Source organism: Podarcis raffonei, chromosome Z (genome assembly GCF_027172205.1).
Source record: "Podarcis raffonei isolate rPodRaf1 chromosome Z, rPodRaf1.pri, whole genome shotgun sequence".
Taxonomy (NCBI): domain Eukaryota; kingdom Metazoa; phylum Chordata; class Lepidosauria; order Squamata; family Lacertidae; genus Podarcis; species Podarcis raffonei.
Window position 1 is genome coordinate 29,375,979 of NC_070621.1, and position 12,524 is coordinate 29,388,502.

Below are 12,524 nucleotides of genomic sequence, written 5' to 3' on the forward strand. Positions count from 1 at the left end.
ACAATAAGGTCACAAAAAGAATGCATTAGAGACAAAATCTGGTAAAGTAAACCATAAAATCAGAAGAAAAAAAACTTATTTAAATAATATCTGATGAAATAAGGTGTTACTCACCAAAAAGTCTTCACTTAAAGTAAGCCCAAAATTGCATTCAGAAAGATTTACAGTGGCAAGCCCAACCATGTCTACAAGGAAGTAAATCTTACTGAATTTAAAGGGGCTGGCTTGTACATAAGTGGGTTTAAGACTGCATCTTTACTTATGAGTAAACAAAAAAAACAAAACACCTTTGACATTAAATTCAGAGGAAAGACTGCTGGTCTGCCTCATCAGGAGACCTATGTTATTACTAATATTTTAATAGATTATTTTTAATGTATGGTTTTCTCCCATGCAAGACAGAGAGGGACCCTTCTTTCTTGAGTTAACCCATATCCCAGCCTTACCCCAACCTGATGCCATCAAGATGCTTTGGATTGCAATTCCCATCTGTTCCAGCCAGCATATATTGATAATCCAAACCATCTGAAGGCCAGCAGGATGAAGACTGCCATACCCAAAAACAGAAACTTCTTAATAGGCATACTACATTCTAAGAAACTTCATAATAGGCAAGAAACACCTCTTCATTTCAGATTCTGTGATTTAAATATGGTGTACCGTTTGCCACATATCCCAGCTGAGGAATGAGTTGCTCATCGTTACAATTTTCCCGCCCTGGCACCAGTCGCTGGTATTTTGTGGGGTGAGGATTTCCATCCACATCAACTAAGAACGGGGGAGGCATGAGATGTGGCGCCTGTTGAGTTTGTTCATCTAGGACATAGTTATTCGCATCACGGATCAGAGGGCGGTAGTCTGTGTGGAAGAACATCTGGTCCGGGATCTACATCGGACACAAACGTAGAAATCAGTACAAATACACAAACATTTCTTAATTCTTCTCATACAATGCACACTCTGTTAACTGTCTTTCTGGCTAGAAATTATCTGTCAAATGGTAATTCTCACCTTGGTCCCATCGGACTATTCCGACTATTTTAGAGGAGCAAACCTGCATGTGAACTATTTCTATGCACCACAAAAGCTTAGAATTAAGTGTCTTTTCTATGTGGTTTTCTTTTTTTTTTTAAAGCAAGCACAGTTCTCACCCTTAGGACAACAAAGAAAAGCTTTAATGAAACATGAGGGTGGTATCCTTCAGAAACCACAGATATGAGGTCCTAAGTGGTCAACTTCAGGAGGAGGAGTTTAACAAACTTCTTTTTATAACCAATTCACTGCAAACTGTGTAATTTTCCAGTTTTCTTCCAAATTCAACTCAAGGTTCTGGTTTTGACTCAGAACCTTTATGGAGTGCACATCTCGCTAACACACTTTCACATCCTTAAATATTTTTAGGGCAGTCCTGCTCAAAATTTCCACCATAAATGGGTAGGTTAAACTTCCTAGTGGGCAGAGCAGTTTTTTTAAATAGTGCCCCTAACCTGTGAAATACACTGCCCAGGAGGAACGCCCTTGGCCAAAACTTGCTTTCTTAATCATTTTGAGTAATATTATTATTAATAATCTTATTATTTATACCCCACCCATCTAGCTGGGTTTCCTCAGCCACTCTGGGCGACTTCCAGCAAAATTTAAGAAAATAATAAAATGTCACACATTAAAAACTTTCTGATACAGGGGTTGCTTTTAGATGTCTTCTAAACGTTGTGTAATTCTTTATCTCCATGACATCTAATGGGAGGGTGTTCCACAAGGTGGGTGCCACTGCTGAGATGGCCCTCTACCTGGTACTTCACTTCTCGCTGTGAGGGAACCACCAGAAGACCATTGGCGATGGAACCTCAGTGAACGATGGGGGTGGAGACGCTCCTTCAGGTATACATGGCCAAAGCCGTTTGCGGCTTCAAAGGTCAGTACCAACACTCTGAACTGTGCTTGTAAACATACTAGGAGTCACTAGCTGGTTTTTTAATTATATTTTTTCTTTAGAAATTCTTCTTTATTGTGAGTGCAAAGAAGCTGCTGCTTAAGACAAAGGATGAGCATGTGCACACACACTTCTCATTTTCTTAGCCTTTAAAAACATCTGTATCCTTTTCACACCATTATTAGCAGTTTATAAATCAAGGACTCAGTTCCTCCAGACATTATCAGTTAATCAGTCCTCAAACCAGCAGCTATACAATAAACCCCACAGAGTAGGATTACTCTAGAGTAATTAGTTCCAGTCTGAATGTCTCCCACAGAAGAACAGCACACACAATCCATTTGCAAAGCTAGGCACTTTTAACATCCCATTAACTTTAAGATTTAAACACATTCTTACATTTTCCTTGCAATTCACAGGACTTTAAAAGTGATTCATTCTGGCTGGATGATGTCAAATACTGCTAAACACAGAAGGACATTAAGAGTCCACCAACTCACCTTTTCATAACTCTTATTGCATCCAAATCCAAACAATAGTAGGTGCCCATGGGAATCTGTACAGGCAAAGTGCTGACCATCAGGGGAAAATTTACAGTCAAACACTGCACCATGGCCTTGGCCCTCAATCTGTAAAACACACACAACACCCATTTGGATCTGCTTAACTTTTCTGGACAAATTTATAAGCTGAATTTTCCTTTCTTTTAGGGGTGTGTACTGACAACAAGATTTGGTTCTGACCCTGATTCAGCACTTCAAAAAAAAACAACCATTCTCAGCTCAAAGCGTTCCAGACACTGCCCAGTTCTGCCCAGGTTCAAGTTCACTTTGGAGTAAAAAAAAGGGCTTTGTCATCTTCCATTCAATTACATTGCCTGCAGATTTCATTCACAATTTTTGGCAGAAAATTGATGAAATTTGTAAGCAGAGCACCTCTTGCCAAATCTCAAGAGGTTAGCTGCAACAGTTCCTACAAGAATAGCATTCAAAGTTTGAGGGAGGGTAAAAAAGAAATAATGAAGATGATGCTAGCAATTACTATGACAACAACTAAAGGCATACTATGGCTTGGCTGGAAATAAGAATCACTTGACACACAATAAGTACATGCAAAAGCACACACAAAGGGACCCGAAGAATGTAAGACTGACAATGGATGAATAAAATCACTTGAGACAAACAGACCACTTAACTCAAAGAAACAGACCAGAACTGAGGGGGAGGGGAGGGTCCACTGACTAAAAGGAACAGGTGAGCAAGCACAGGAGTCAATGTAATCAGGAGCAAATTTGTATCAATGGGAAAGAAAAAGAACTAGGATCTGAAAGTAAAGGGCAGGGAAAGGGAAGGACTGGGCTAAACTTAGGTTAAAAAACACCCCTTTGCTCTGAGTGTGCCACTAGAACTCTTAACAACATCCCTCCCACAAAGCACTTGGTTTTTGCCAGCACCTGGCAAAACATTTCCCACTGATTACAAATCAGACCTGCTGATCACAACAGAGTTCTCCCCCACCCTGCGTGGTTTTGTTATATTGTAAGCTTAAGGGACACGGGTGGCACTGTGGTATAAACCACTCAGCCTCTTGAGCTTGCCGATCAGAAGGTCAGCAGTTTGAATCCCTGGGACGGGGTGAGCTCCCGTTGCTCGGTCCCTGCTCCTGCCAACCTAGCAGTTCGAAAGCACGCCAAAAAGTGCAAGTAGACAAATAGGTACCGCTCCGGCGGGGAAAGTAAACAGCGTTTCCGTGAGCTGCTCTGGTTTTGGTGTTCCGTTGCACCAGAAGCGGCTAAGTCATGCTGGCCACATGACCTGGAAAAACAGTCTGTGGACAAACGCCGGCTCCCTTGGCCTGTAAAGCGAGATGAGAGCCACAACCCCAGTGTCGTTTGCGACTGGACTTAACTGTCAGGGGTCCTTTACCTTTACCATTAAGCTTATAGAAACTTTACTTCTATTTTCAGCAAGATGTATTTTCACCAAGGACAGCAAGGGTGGGTTCTCTCTGCTTTGGTATGAGGTGCTTTATAAAGATCCTGCACCAACGCAGATAAACACACAGTAATTCTCAGATCTGTGACTCTTAATCATAGGGTCATGAGCTCAAGCCCCATGTTAGGCAAAAGGTTTTCTGTACTGCAGGGGGTTGGACTAGATGACCCTAGGGTCCCTTCCAACTCTACAAGTCTATGATTCTAAGATCTGACCACTCATTCTGCCCATCATACAGTACCATGTTAAAGTAATTGCGCATTTTTGCTCCTTTCTCGAGGTCCCAAATGAAAATATTCCCATCATGGCCTGCAGAAAGCATGATCCTTTGGTCAAATGGGTGAGCTTCCAAAACAAACACTTCATCATCATGGCCCTGCAACAAATGCAAAGAAAGTAATATTTTAAGAAGTAGTTACTGTCCCATATAAGCTTCATGTTACATTCCCCCCTCCCCTGCTCGTCACATACACACAGGTGACCAGTGCCTCAATCTTATGAAGGTGGTCTGCATGTTTCTGTGGTCTACCACCTCTTACTGAAGGCTTTGATGACAGAACATTCTTTCATTACAAAAAGGTGTGTCACCCAGACCATCAGATGCTTGTGAAGTTTAAAGAATCCTACGTGTCCACTATGCTGTTGCTGAACTAATCCCTGGTTTGGGTTTTTTTATGATAGTATTGATCTTTTGTTAGTTGTTTGCAATTGTGTATTTTATATTGTGCTTTGTAAACCACTTTGCAATTTTTATGAAAACTGGTATATAAATGGAAAAATGAACACCCCTAATAGACACAAAACTAGCATGTCAGAAGGGTTTTAACACAGAAAACTACAATGTCAGGAATTGAGAGAGAATGGAGGCATATCCACACTGACCTCCTGTTTAAAGACAAGGCAATTGTTTTAAAAAGTGGGTAGCTGGAAATGCAAGCAACTCTGCTCATATTGGAGCAGTTCCAATTTGAAGTGGGGACAGGCTCCACAGATATTTGCTGCTGGGGACTGAAGGGCACATCAGCCTCCTGAGTGCAAGTGATAGCTCTACACCAGGAATGTCTAACAGGTCGATTGGGATCCATTGATCAATCCCCAGAGCTTCAGGTCGATCACGGGCTCCTTTTCCTTTGCTTTTGCCTAAGAGCATCCGCCCCCTCACCCCACTCTCCATTTTCGCTGGAAAGGAAGACGGAGTTTTCACTGTGAGGCAGATTGTTTTCATAGCGATCTTTTGGTGAGCAACTAATCCCCTTTCCCCGTTACTTTTGCCAGAACCCCCCCCCCACAAAAAAAACGGAACTGTCCTCCCTAAAAAAAGTCAACAATTTTGATCTGAACCCCTCCCCCAAAAAGGGGTAGATCACTGTCACTTTTTTTCCTGTGAGTAGATCGCAGTCTCTTAGGAGTTGGACGTTCCTGCTCTACACAACCTAGAAGACAATTGTCCCACTTGCCTGCCCACTGCTCCCAGTTCACCCTACTCCCACAGGTCAGGATTTTGTTATTGGGAATAGTCACACAGGAACAAATCAGGCTGCTCTATTGTTCAGCTTAACAATGGAGAATCTTACTGAGAATACTTGAACACAAGAGCAGCTTGCTTTTTTGGCCAAGCAAGAATTCACCTATCCCTGCTCTTCCTGGGATCAGACAGAGTAATATACATGCCTGTCACAGCATTTTCCAACCCTGTGGGAATTTTTTGAACACAACAGGTATCTGGAAGGATCTGATATTCTCTCATATATGAAACTTTCATACTGGGGGGGGGGGGCGGGTTTTAGTCCCACTTATATTATGAAAATTCTAATTGTATTATGAAACACAAGTAATCCCCTCCTGAACAATAAGTGATATCTTTTATTCATTCAATTGTAAACACGCTAACATTTTCTCAGAAGTGCCTCAGAAGGGTTCCTTCATTGAAGTTTTGGTAAAAAAATATAAATATATTTATAATTTCATTAGTTAATTGATCAGTTAGAAGGCAGATGGATAGTAAACAACAGGAAAATCTTATTTGATTGATTAACCAACCAACCAGCCAGCCAACCATCAATTGGTTAGAATGCAGGAAAAATGATAACAGCTTTCTCCTCCCATTAGGAAAACGATACTAATTTGATCAATTATTTTGTTTTCTGTATATTTGTTTTGATGTGTTTCTGATAAAAGATCACAAGTCCTTGGTCCGCACCACTCTTGGACTCATCTGATGCTGTTTGCAAGTTTCTCAGCTGTTCTCCACAAGCATGATCAGAATCTTAATTCTTAAAGATGCCAAAGCATAGTGCCAGACCCCAGTTCAGTGGCACACAACAGAGAGAGCACTAAATGCAGATCCTCTTAAAAAGCTAATCGACTGAAGGTCTAACTTACAGTTAGGTTGTGAAGAAGCTGCCCAGTAGTAGAGTTCCACACTTTCAAAAGGAAATTGTTGACTGCTGTAATAACAGTAGTATCATAACGATCCCAAGCTACCATAGTCACCTTCAACTTGGACACCTTGTCTTCCCCAGACACTTGGCTATTTCTGAGAAAATGTAGACGTTAAAGAAGAATCTAGTCAAATGAAACTTTTAAGTACCAACTTAGAACCAAACTAAATGTGACACTGGGAAATCTTTGATCAGATTGTTTTTTGAAGATGTTAAAAGCAGCCATGGGATACATTTGGGCTGTGATCCTAGGAACTTACCCCTCCCCATACACCTTTTGTGCAGCTGCCCCAGAGAAATAAACTACAGGTTCCAAAAAGGTTACTAGTCCCGCCCACCTGTTGAAGTGGCCTGCCAGGTGGGAGTGAGGAGCTGAAGATTCGACCCACATGCTACATCCTGTTTCCCACCCCTTTCTTTAAACAAACAAACCCTTCCAGTTATACATCATACTTGGCCTTAATTTCCAGATGTCAGAAACCGATTATCATCACTAAACCATTGTCAGTAAAAAGCTGGCCAGATCAAAACAATACAGTCAAACCACGGCTCCCAAATGCCTCCATTTTGAAACGTTTTGGCTCCCGAAGGCCGAAAACCCAGAAGTAAATGCTTCGGTTTTCTAGCGCTTTTCAGAAGCCGAAAGTCCGACACGGCTTCTGCTTGAGTGCAGGAAGCTGTTGCAGCCAATCTAAAGCTGCGCCTCAGTTGTCAAACATTTTGGAAGCCAAATGGACTTCCGGAATGGATTACGTTCAATAACCGAGGTTTAACTGTACATGCAAACAGTAGTATAAAGGAATTTATTTATTTAAACCTAACATTTTTCAGCCGCGAGAGAATACATGTAGCAAATGCAAGTTCTGTGGGCATTACACATTCAAATTTTTCTGAATCTTTAGAGGAAACAAGAAATGTAGCATAAGTAGCTTATAAAATAACCAAATGCTCTCTGAAAAGATCTGCCTTTTATATTCCTGTTTGGTTTAATGCTCAACACAGACTACAAGGTTCCTTTCTGCGGAAACTCTGTCAGATTCTAATGCAAAAAAGAGCTCCCTTCTAGTGCAACTCACTGTGTCTCAACCAGGTACAGTTAGTTCAGAAAGTAGGCCAGTGCTCCCCTCTAGAGAAATGCATGTGCCCAGTAAGATGTACTGTAGCTTTACAAATTTTTAACAGCAAGCCCCATGCGCCACATGTAACATGATGATGGGAAGCAACCAGACGGGTGCAGCTTAACGCTACTATGAATACCATGACAAAACTTTCCATAGGTAACAAGATGGTTTGGTTTCCCCAGAAACCCTGAGTTACACAAAAGCCACAACAGGAAAATGGCTAGAAGGGAGAGGTGCTGAAACAGGTGAAGAAAACGAACATTTCTGGATTTCAACCACAGAAATAAATATTACTGTGTTTTGAACATTTGAATTCCTTTGTCTATTGAGGTTAAATTATAAACATTTTTCTGCCTTTTACCCAGTCATCTTAGTCGCCATCTCCAACACTATACTCTTCCATTCTTGCTGCTGATATTGCCAAATTCTGGCTGTTCCATCTCTGCTTCCACTGACAAATCTTAGTCTGTATTTTCGAGTAAAATGGAAAAGGAAAAAAGTTACATGTGTAGGGCTCTGAAGCCCCTCTGCTTTGCTCTCCAACCTGCTTTTCCCCTACCCAGTTCAGAATTTGGTCTACCGGCACCTGAACTCCTGTATAATAATATTTCCACTTTATTTTTTTTAAGGGCCACTATCTTGTGATTGTGGGACGCGGGTGGCGCTGTGGGTAAAAGCCTCAGCACCTAGGGCTTGCCGATCGAAAGGTCGGCGGTTCGAATCCCCGCGGCGGGGTGCGCTCCCGTTGTTCGGTCCCAGCGCCTGCCAACCTAGCAGTTCGAAAGCACCTCCGGGTGCAAGTAGATAAATAGGGACCGCTTACTGGCGGGAAGGTAAACGGCGTTTCCGTGTGCTGCGCTGGCTCGCCAGATGCAGCTTTGTCACGCTGGCCACGTGACCCGGAAGTGTCTCCGGACAGCGCTGGCCCCTGGCCTCTTAAGTGAGATGGGCGCACAACCCCAGAGTCTGTCAAGACTGGCCCGTACGGGCAGGGGTACCTTTACCTTTACCTATCTTGTGATTGACCCTGCACTGGTACCCACAAACACACTTAACACAAAATGCAGCACAAGGGGGCAAGGTATGCATGTGCCTTTGATTCAGGGTAGCTTCACATGCACGTTCTAAATGACAGCAACATCTAGAAACAGCTTTCATGGCTGAACAAGCCAACCCTAGAACTCTCCTAACTCTTCAAAATGCAATGCTTTATCCCATGTGGTCAGTTCACATGCTCACCAACCAGATATTAAACATTTAGTAAGCATCGGAACAAAACTCAACTGAACTGGCTTCTAGTTGCTTATCAGATGTTTTTATATAGTGGCTAATTAACAGGTAATATTTTCATTAATTTCCTTTAATTAAAGTCACTTAGTGAATATAAGTGGGATATAAAGGTTTAAAAAAGTATGATACTGAATAGCTATCCACCACACTTCACAAGGCAATTCAGAACACTTTGTCCCAGCTGAGATGTCACAGCCTAACCACAGTTTGGCTACTCATGCCATTTTTCAGCTTTGCCTCTTCAACCCATTATATGACCCAGTTAACTATTTCCTAGTTGCAGCAAACCATAGTACGCTGCTCAATCCAAGCCAAAATTGGAAGTGCAATTTAGACTGCCGTTTTCAGTTCTGCTTTGAATCAGAAGTCCAAACAGATAGAAAGTTGCCATTGATCAGTTTAAGATAAATCCCTTATTTTAATTTAGAAAATGTATATACTGCTTGACTGTAGTAAAGCAGTTTACAAGACGTTTGTAAATGACTGTTTATATTTCACAAGTAGCGTAAGAAATTAAAAAAATATTATGGAAAATCAAATACAGCAATAACATCATGGGAGAAGAACAAAAGAAATGCTTACCTGCCTCCACTGTTGCAGAACTGAACAGCAACTACTTTGTCCTTAAAAAAATAGAAAATAATTGTTTTCATCAATACTTTTCTCTACAGTCAGCTTATGTACAACCCTGCTCTCCTCCATCCACATGTTTCTAGAGTGTCCAAAACATCTTAGCAGCAAGTGTCAACAAAACATGCATCAGCCCTTTATCTGACTCACCTGTCTTTTGCCCCAGTGTATGGCCAGCAGCATGTACTTAATTCTATGAAGTCACAGGCCAGTGTTAACTGAACAACAAGAAGGCCAGCCCTATGCCCATCGGTTCCTGAAGATCATAATGTATCTTGTGTACCTATTGCTCCCTGAGGTCACTGGCATACCACTTTCAGCCAGCATGTTTCATTTGGATACCATGCATGCAGAAATTAATACCAGTAAGTATTGGCACTCTATGGAGGGGCACCTTCCTATTTGCTATCCCAAAACACTGGTGCTTTGATCACCCACCACTCCACATAACCATGACATTGGCTCAGAGCACCATGTACTTTGGTCATGGCATCCCATGGCCTTGCTGCTTCTGTCAAAAACCAAACAGACACATATCACTTTCCTTTACAGCAAAATATATTTGACAGAAAAAAAAACTACACACTGCAATATTTTTGCCAAAACTAATTCCACCATTATAAGTGCACTGTATTAATCTTAACACCATTTCTGCTTATTGCAGAAGGTCCTGGTCAATTAGCATGAAAGTTTTGTTACCCAACCATAGATTAGTCTCAAAACAGCAGTCTTTGCACGCACAAAACTTCATGGAAAGCACCATGCTCCCTAGGCTGCAAAGGCTCCCTTGTTTGTTTCAAAAGAGAAGCAATTTTTCTTGAATGTGCCGTGAAGCAGCCTCTTCCACAGAAGATAACAAAGATGTTTTCCAGACAAGAACTTTTATCAGGGTAAGCCTGTGTTAAAATGCACAACCTAAACTTCTGAGCAGGGCTTTTTTTTAAAAAAAAAATGCAAGTGTGATTTCCTGCTTCATTCTTACCGTATGAGATTCTAACACAGCAGTTTTCTCTGGAGTCTCAGAACCCAAGTAATATATTCTTATCACATGGTCAGTGCTCCCTGTTACAACAAACATACCACCTAAAAAGCAGGAGTTGGGCAGGAGATAAAGACAAGAAGAAAAAAATCAAGAAACCTTACATTTTTCATCAGCAAATCATGATTGTTGTTCAAATGGTATTGCCAGATTTGAAAAGTAACATTTCAAGAGAGCAAAATGTGAACCATGTGATGCATTTTTCCTTCAGGAGCTGTGAATTCTGAAAGTGTTTTATTATTCAAAGAACACTGACATCTATATTTGGCAAACTAAACAGATAAAATGCACACAATTATCCAAAACATTACCATAGAATTACTGCACCATGGAATGTCAGACTAGACCCTGCACCGCCCCCTCAATTTGGCACAATACAAGATCATGCTAAAGGTCCACTAAAATGGCATTAAGAACCTCAAGTGCTTTGCTGAAGTACTTTTTATAAAGAACCTAAACAGCAAGGAATGTGTAACAGTAATTCACTTTATTTCAGGTTTCAAGAGAAATACTCAAGGGTGGAAATCCTAGTAAGACAAACTGCCTACAAAGTAAAGCTGCTAGCAAAATCAACCTGTACTAGAACTCAATATAGATTTAATGACATAGTGTTGTGAAAAGTTAATGCTTGTGCCTGAAGCTGAAAGTTCCATCAATTATATTTTCCAAGAGCAACCAATGTCCTAGATCCCAATCATTTCCTAGATATTTTTGTCAATTAATACTGGCTCTGGTTAGAATCTTCCTGAAGTCTGAATTTTCCTGAAAAAATTAGTTGTGTTTTCTGAACTAGTTAGCTCTTTCAAAAACAAGCACCAACTTTTTTTTTTGCAGAAAACCATTCCCTACGTGGTTTCTGTTCCTGAAATATATATACATACCAGAGCTGAAAGAAGAACAAGATATTTGAACTCCAGGCCTTGACCTCTCAGCAAATTTGATTGGACGATCCCTGAAATGTAAATATGAAGCACTTTAATTACTATACCTTAAGTGGTGCAAAGGTTATTATATAAACCTGTTAAGAAAACAATTTATATTTGTACAATATGAGCTGCTAGAACTGCAGCAGTCCATAGAATACGATCCCGGTTACTAACATGCAGAGAAAGTAACATCCCCGCAACGTTAACAGCCTGAAAAATAAAAATTGGTAAGGTGTTTGTCTGCAGCCTGTCAAAACTAAACCAAACCTGGATAAAGTTCGTGAATACAGATATACAGAATCAGTTAAGTTATAGTTTTCCTAGAAAGGGTTGATCTGCTGCTTTTTCCCAAAGGCTATGAATCTACTAGAGCCACTCGACAAAAAGAAAAGCCCCTTTTAAAAAAGCTATTTTAAAAAATCCCAATTCAACTAAATACAAAAATTGGTGTGCTACAAGTTTGAATGGAGGGGAACCTCAGAAATGCTGGCTAAATGTCTGCCAGCCCTCTCTATCGAGCTATTCCTAATGTTCTTTTACACATGGAGAGGGTAGAAACATCTGACCTGTGGCTGGGATGTAGCCTACTGCATAAAGAGTTACATGTGTACTTCCACCCACTTTGCCTCTGGTCACACCCATTTCTTCCTCTGGTGCTGCCCGTCGCCGGCATGTGGGGCCCCCAGAAGATTGCTCAGGAGAGAATGCAGCTTTCAGGCTGGAAAAGGTTCCTCACCACTGGCTTAGGGAAAGACCAGTGAGCAAATTATGCCAACAGTACCCATCAGATTACAGTCTACCTCTGCACCCCCACCTGAAACTACCAATGTCTCAACTGTGGGACAAAATCTCCTGGCTGAGTCAGAAGACTGAGGTTGCAATCCTTTACCCAATTTCCTGGGAGTACTTTTTAGTAGAAATGTATAGAATTGCAGTGTTAGGAATACTCTTCAAGAGGGCAATTTCCTATTCACTGTGCTTGTAGGGAGATTCAGAGGCTCTACCAAAGGACTGAAGATTTCAATGAGGATACACAATGGTAAGAATCTACAAAGTTTTGTTAAAACATTTGACTTAGCAAAAAATTAATTCATCTCTTTTCATGGCCATATCAAACTGCAGCCTAGAATTCCATTCTTTTACATAAAAT

At 41.1% G+C, this 12,524-nt stretch overlaps 1 protein-coding gene across 1 annotated transcript in view; it reads right to left on the minus strand.

The window, feature by feature from the left end:
- Positions 1 to 12,524, minus strand: part of BRWD3 (bromodomain and WD repeat domain containing 3) — a 70,522-nt gene that overhangs the window by 37,717 nt on the left and 20,281 nt on the right. The window contains exons 10-17 of the mRNA XM_053374499.1: positions 11,330 to 11,400; positions 10,392 to 10,492; positions 9,362 to 9,402; positions 7,851 to 7,955; positions 6,310 to 6,463; positions 4,169 to 4,303; positions 2,434 to 2,562; positions 661 to 886 (exon numbers count right to left, since the gene is read on the minus strand). Of these exons, the coding sequence (XP_053230474.1) occupies positions 661 to 886; positions 2,434 to 2,562; positions 4,169 to 4,303; positions 6,310 to 6,463; positions 7,851 to 7,955; positions 9,362 to 9,402; positions 10,392 to 10,492; positions 11,330 to 11,400 (962 nt within the window). The remainder of the gene's footprint in view (positions 1 to 660; positions 887 to 2,433; positions 2,563 to 4,168; positions 4,304 to 6,309; positions 6,464 to 7,850; positions 7,956 to 9,361; positions 9,403 to 10,391; positions 10,493 to 11,329; positions 11,401 to 12,524) is intronic.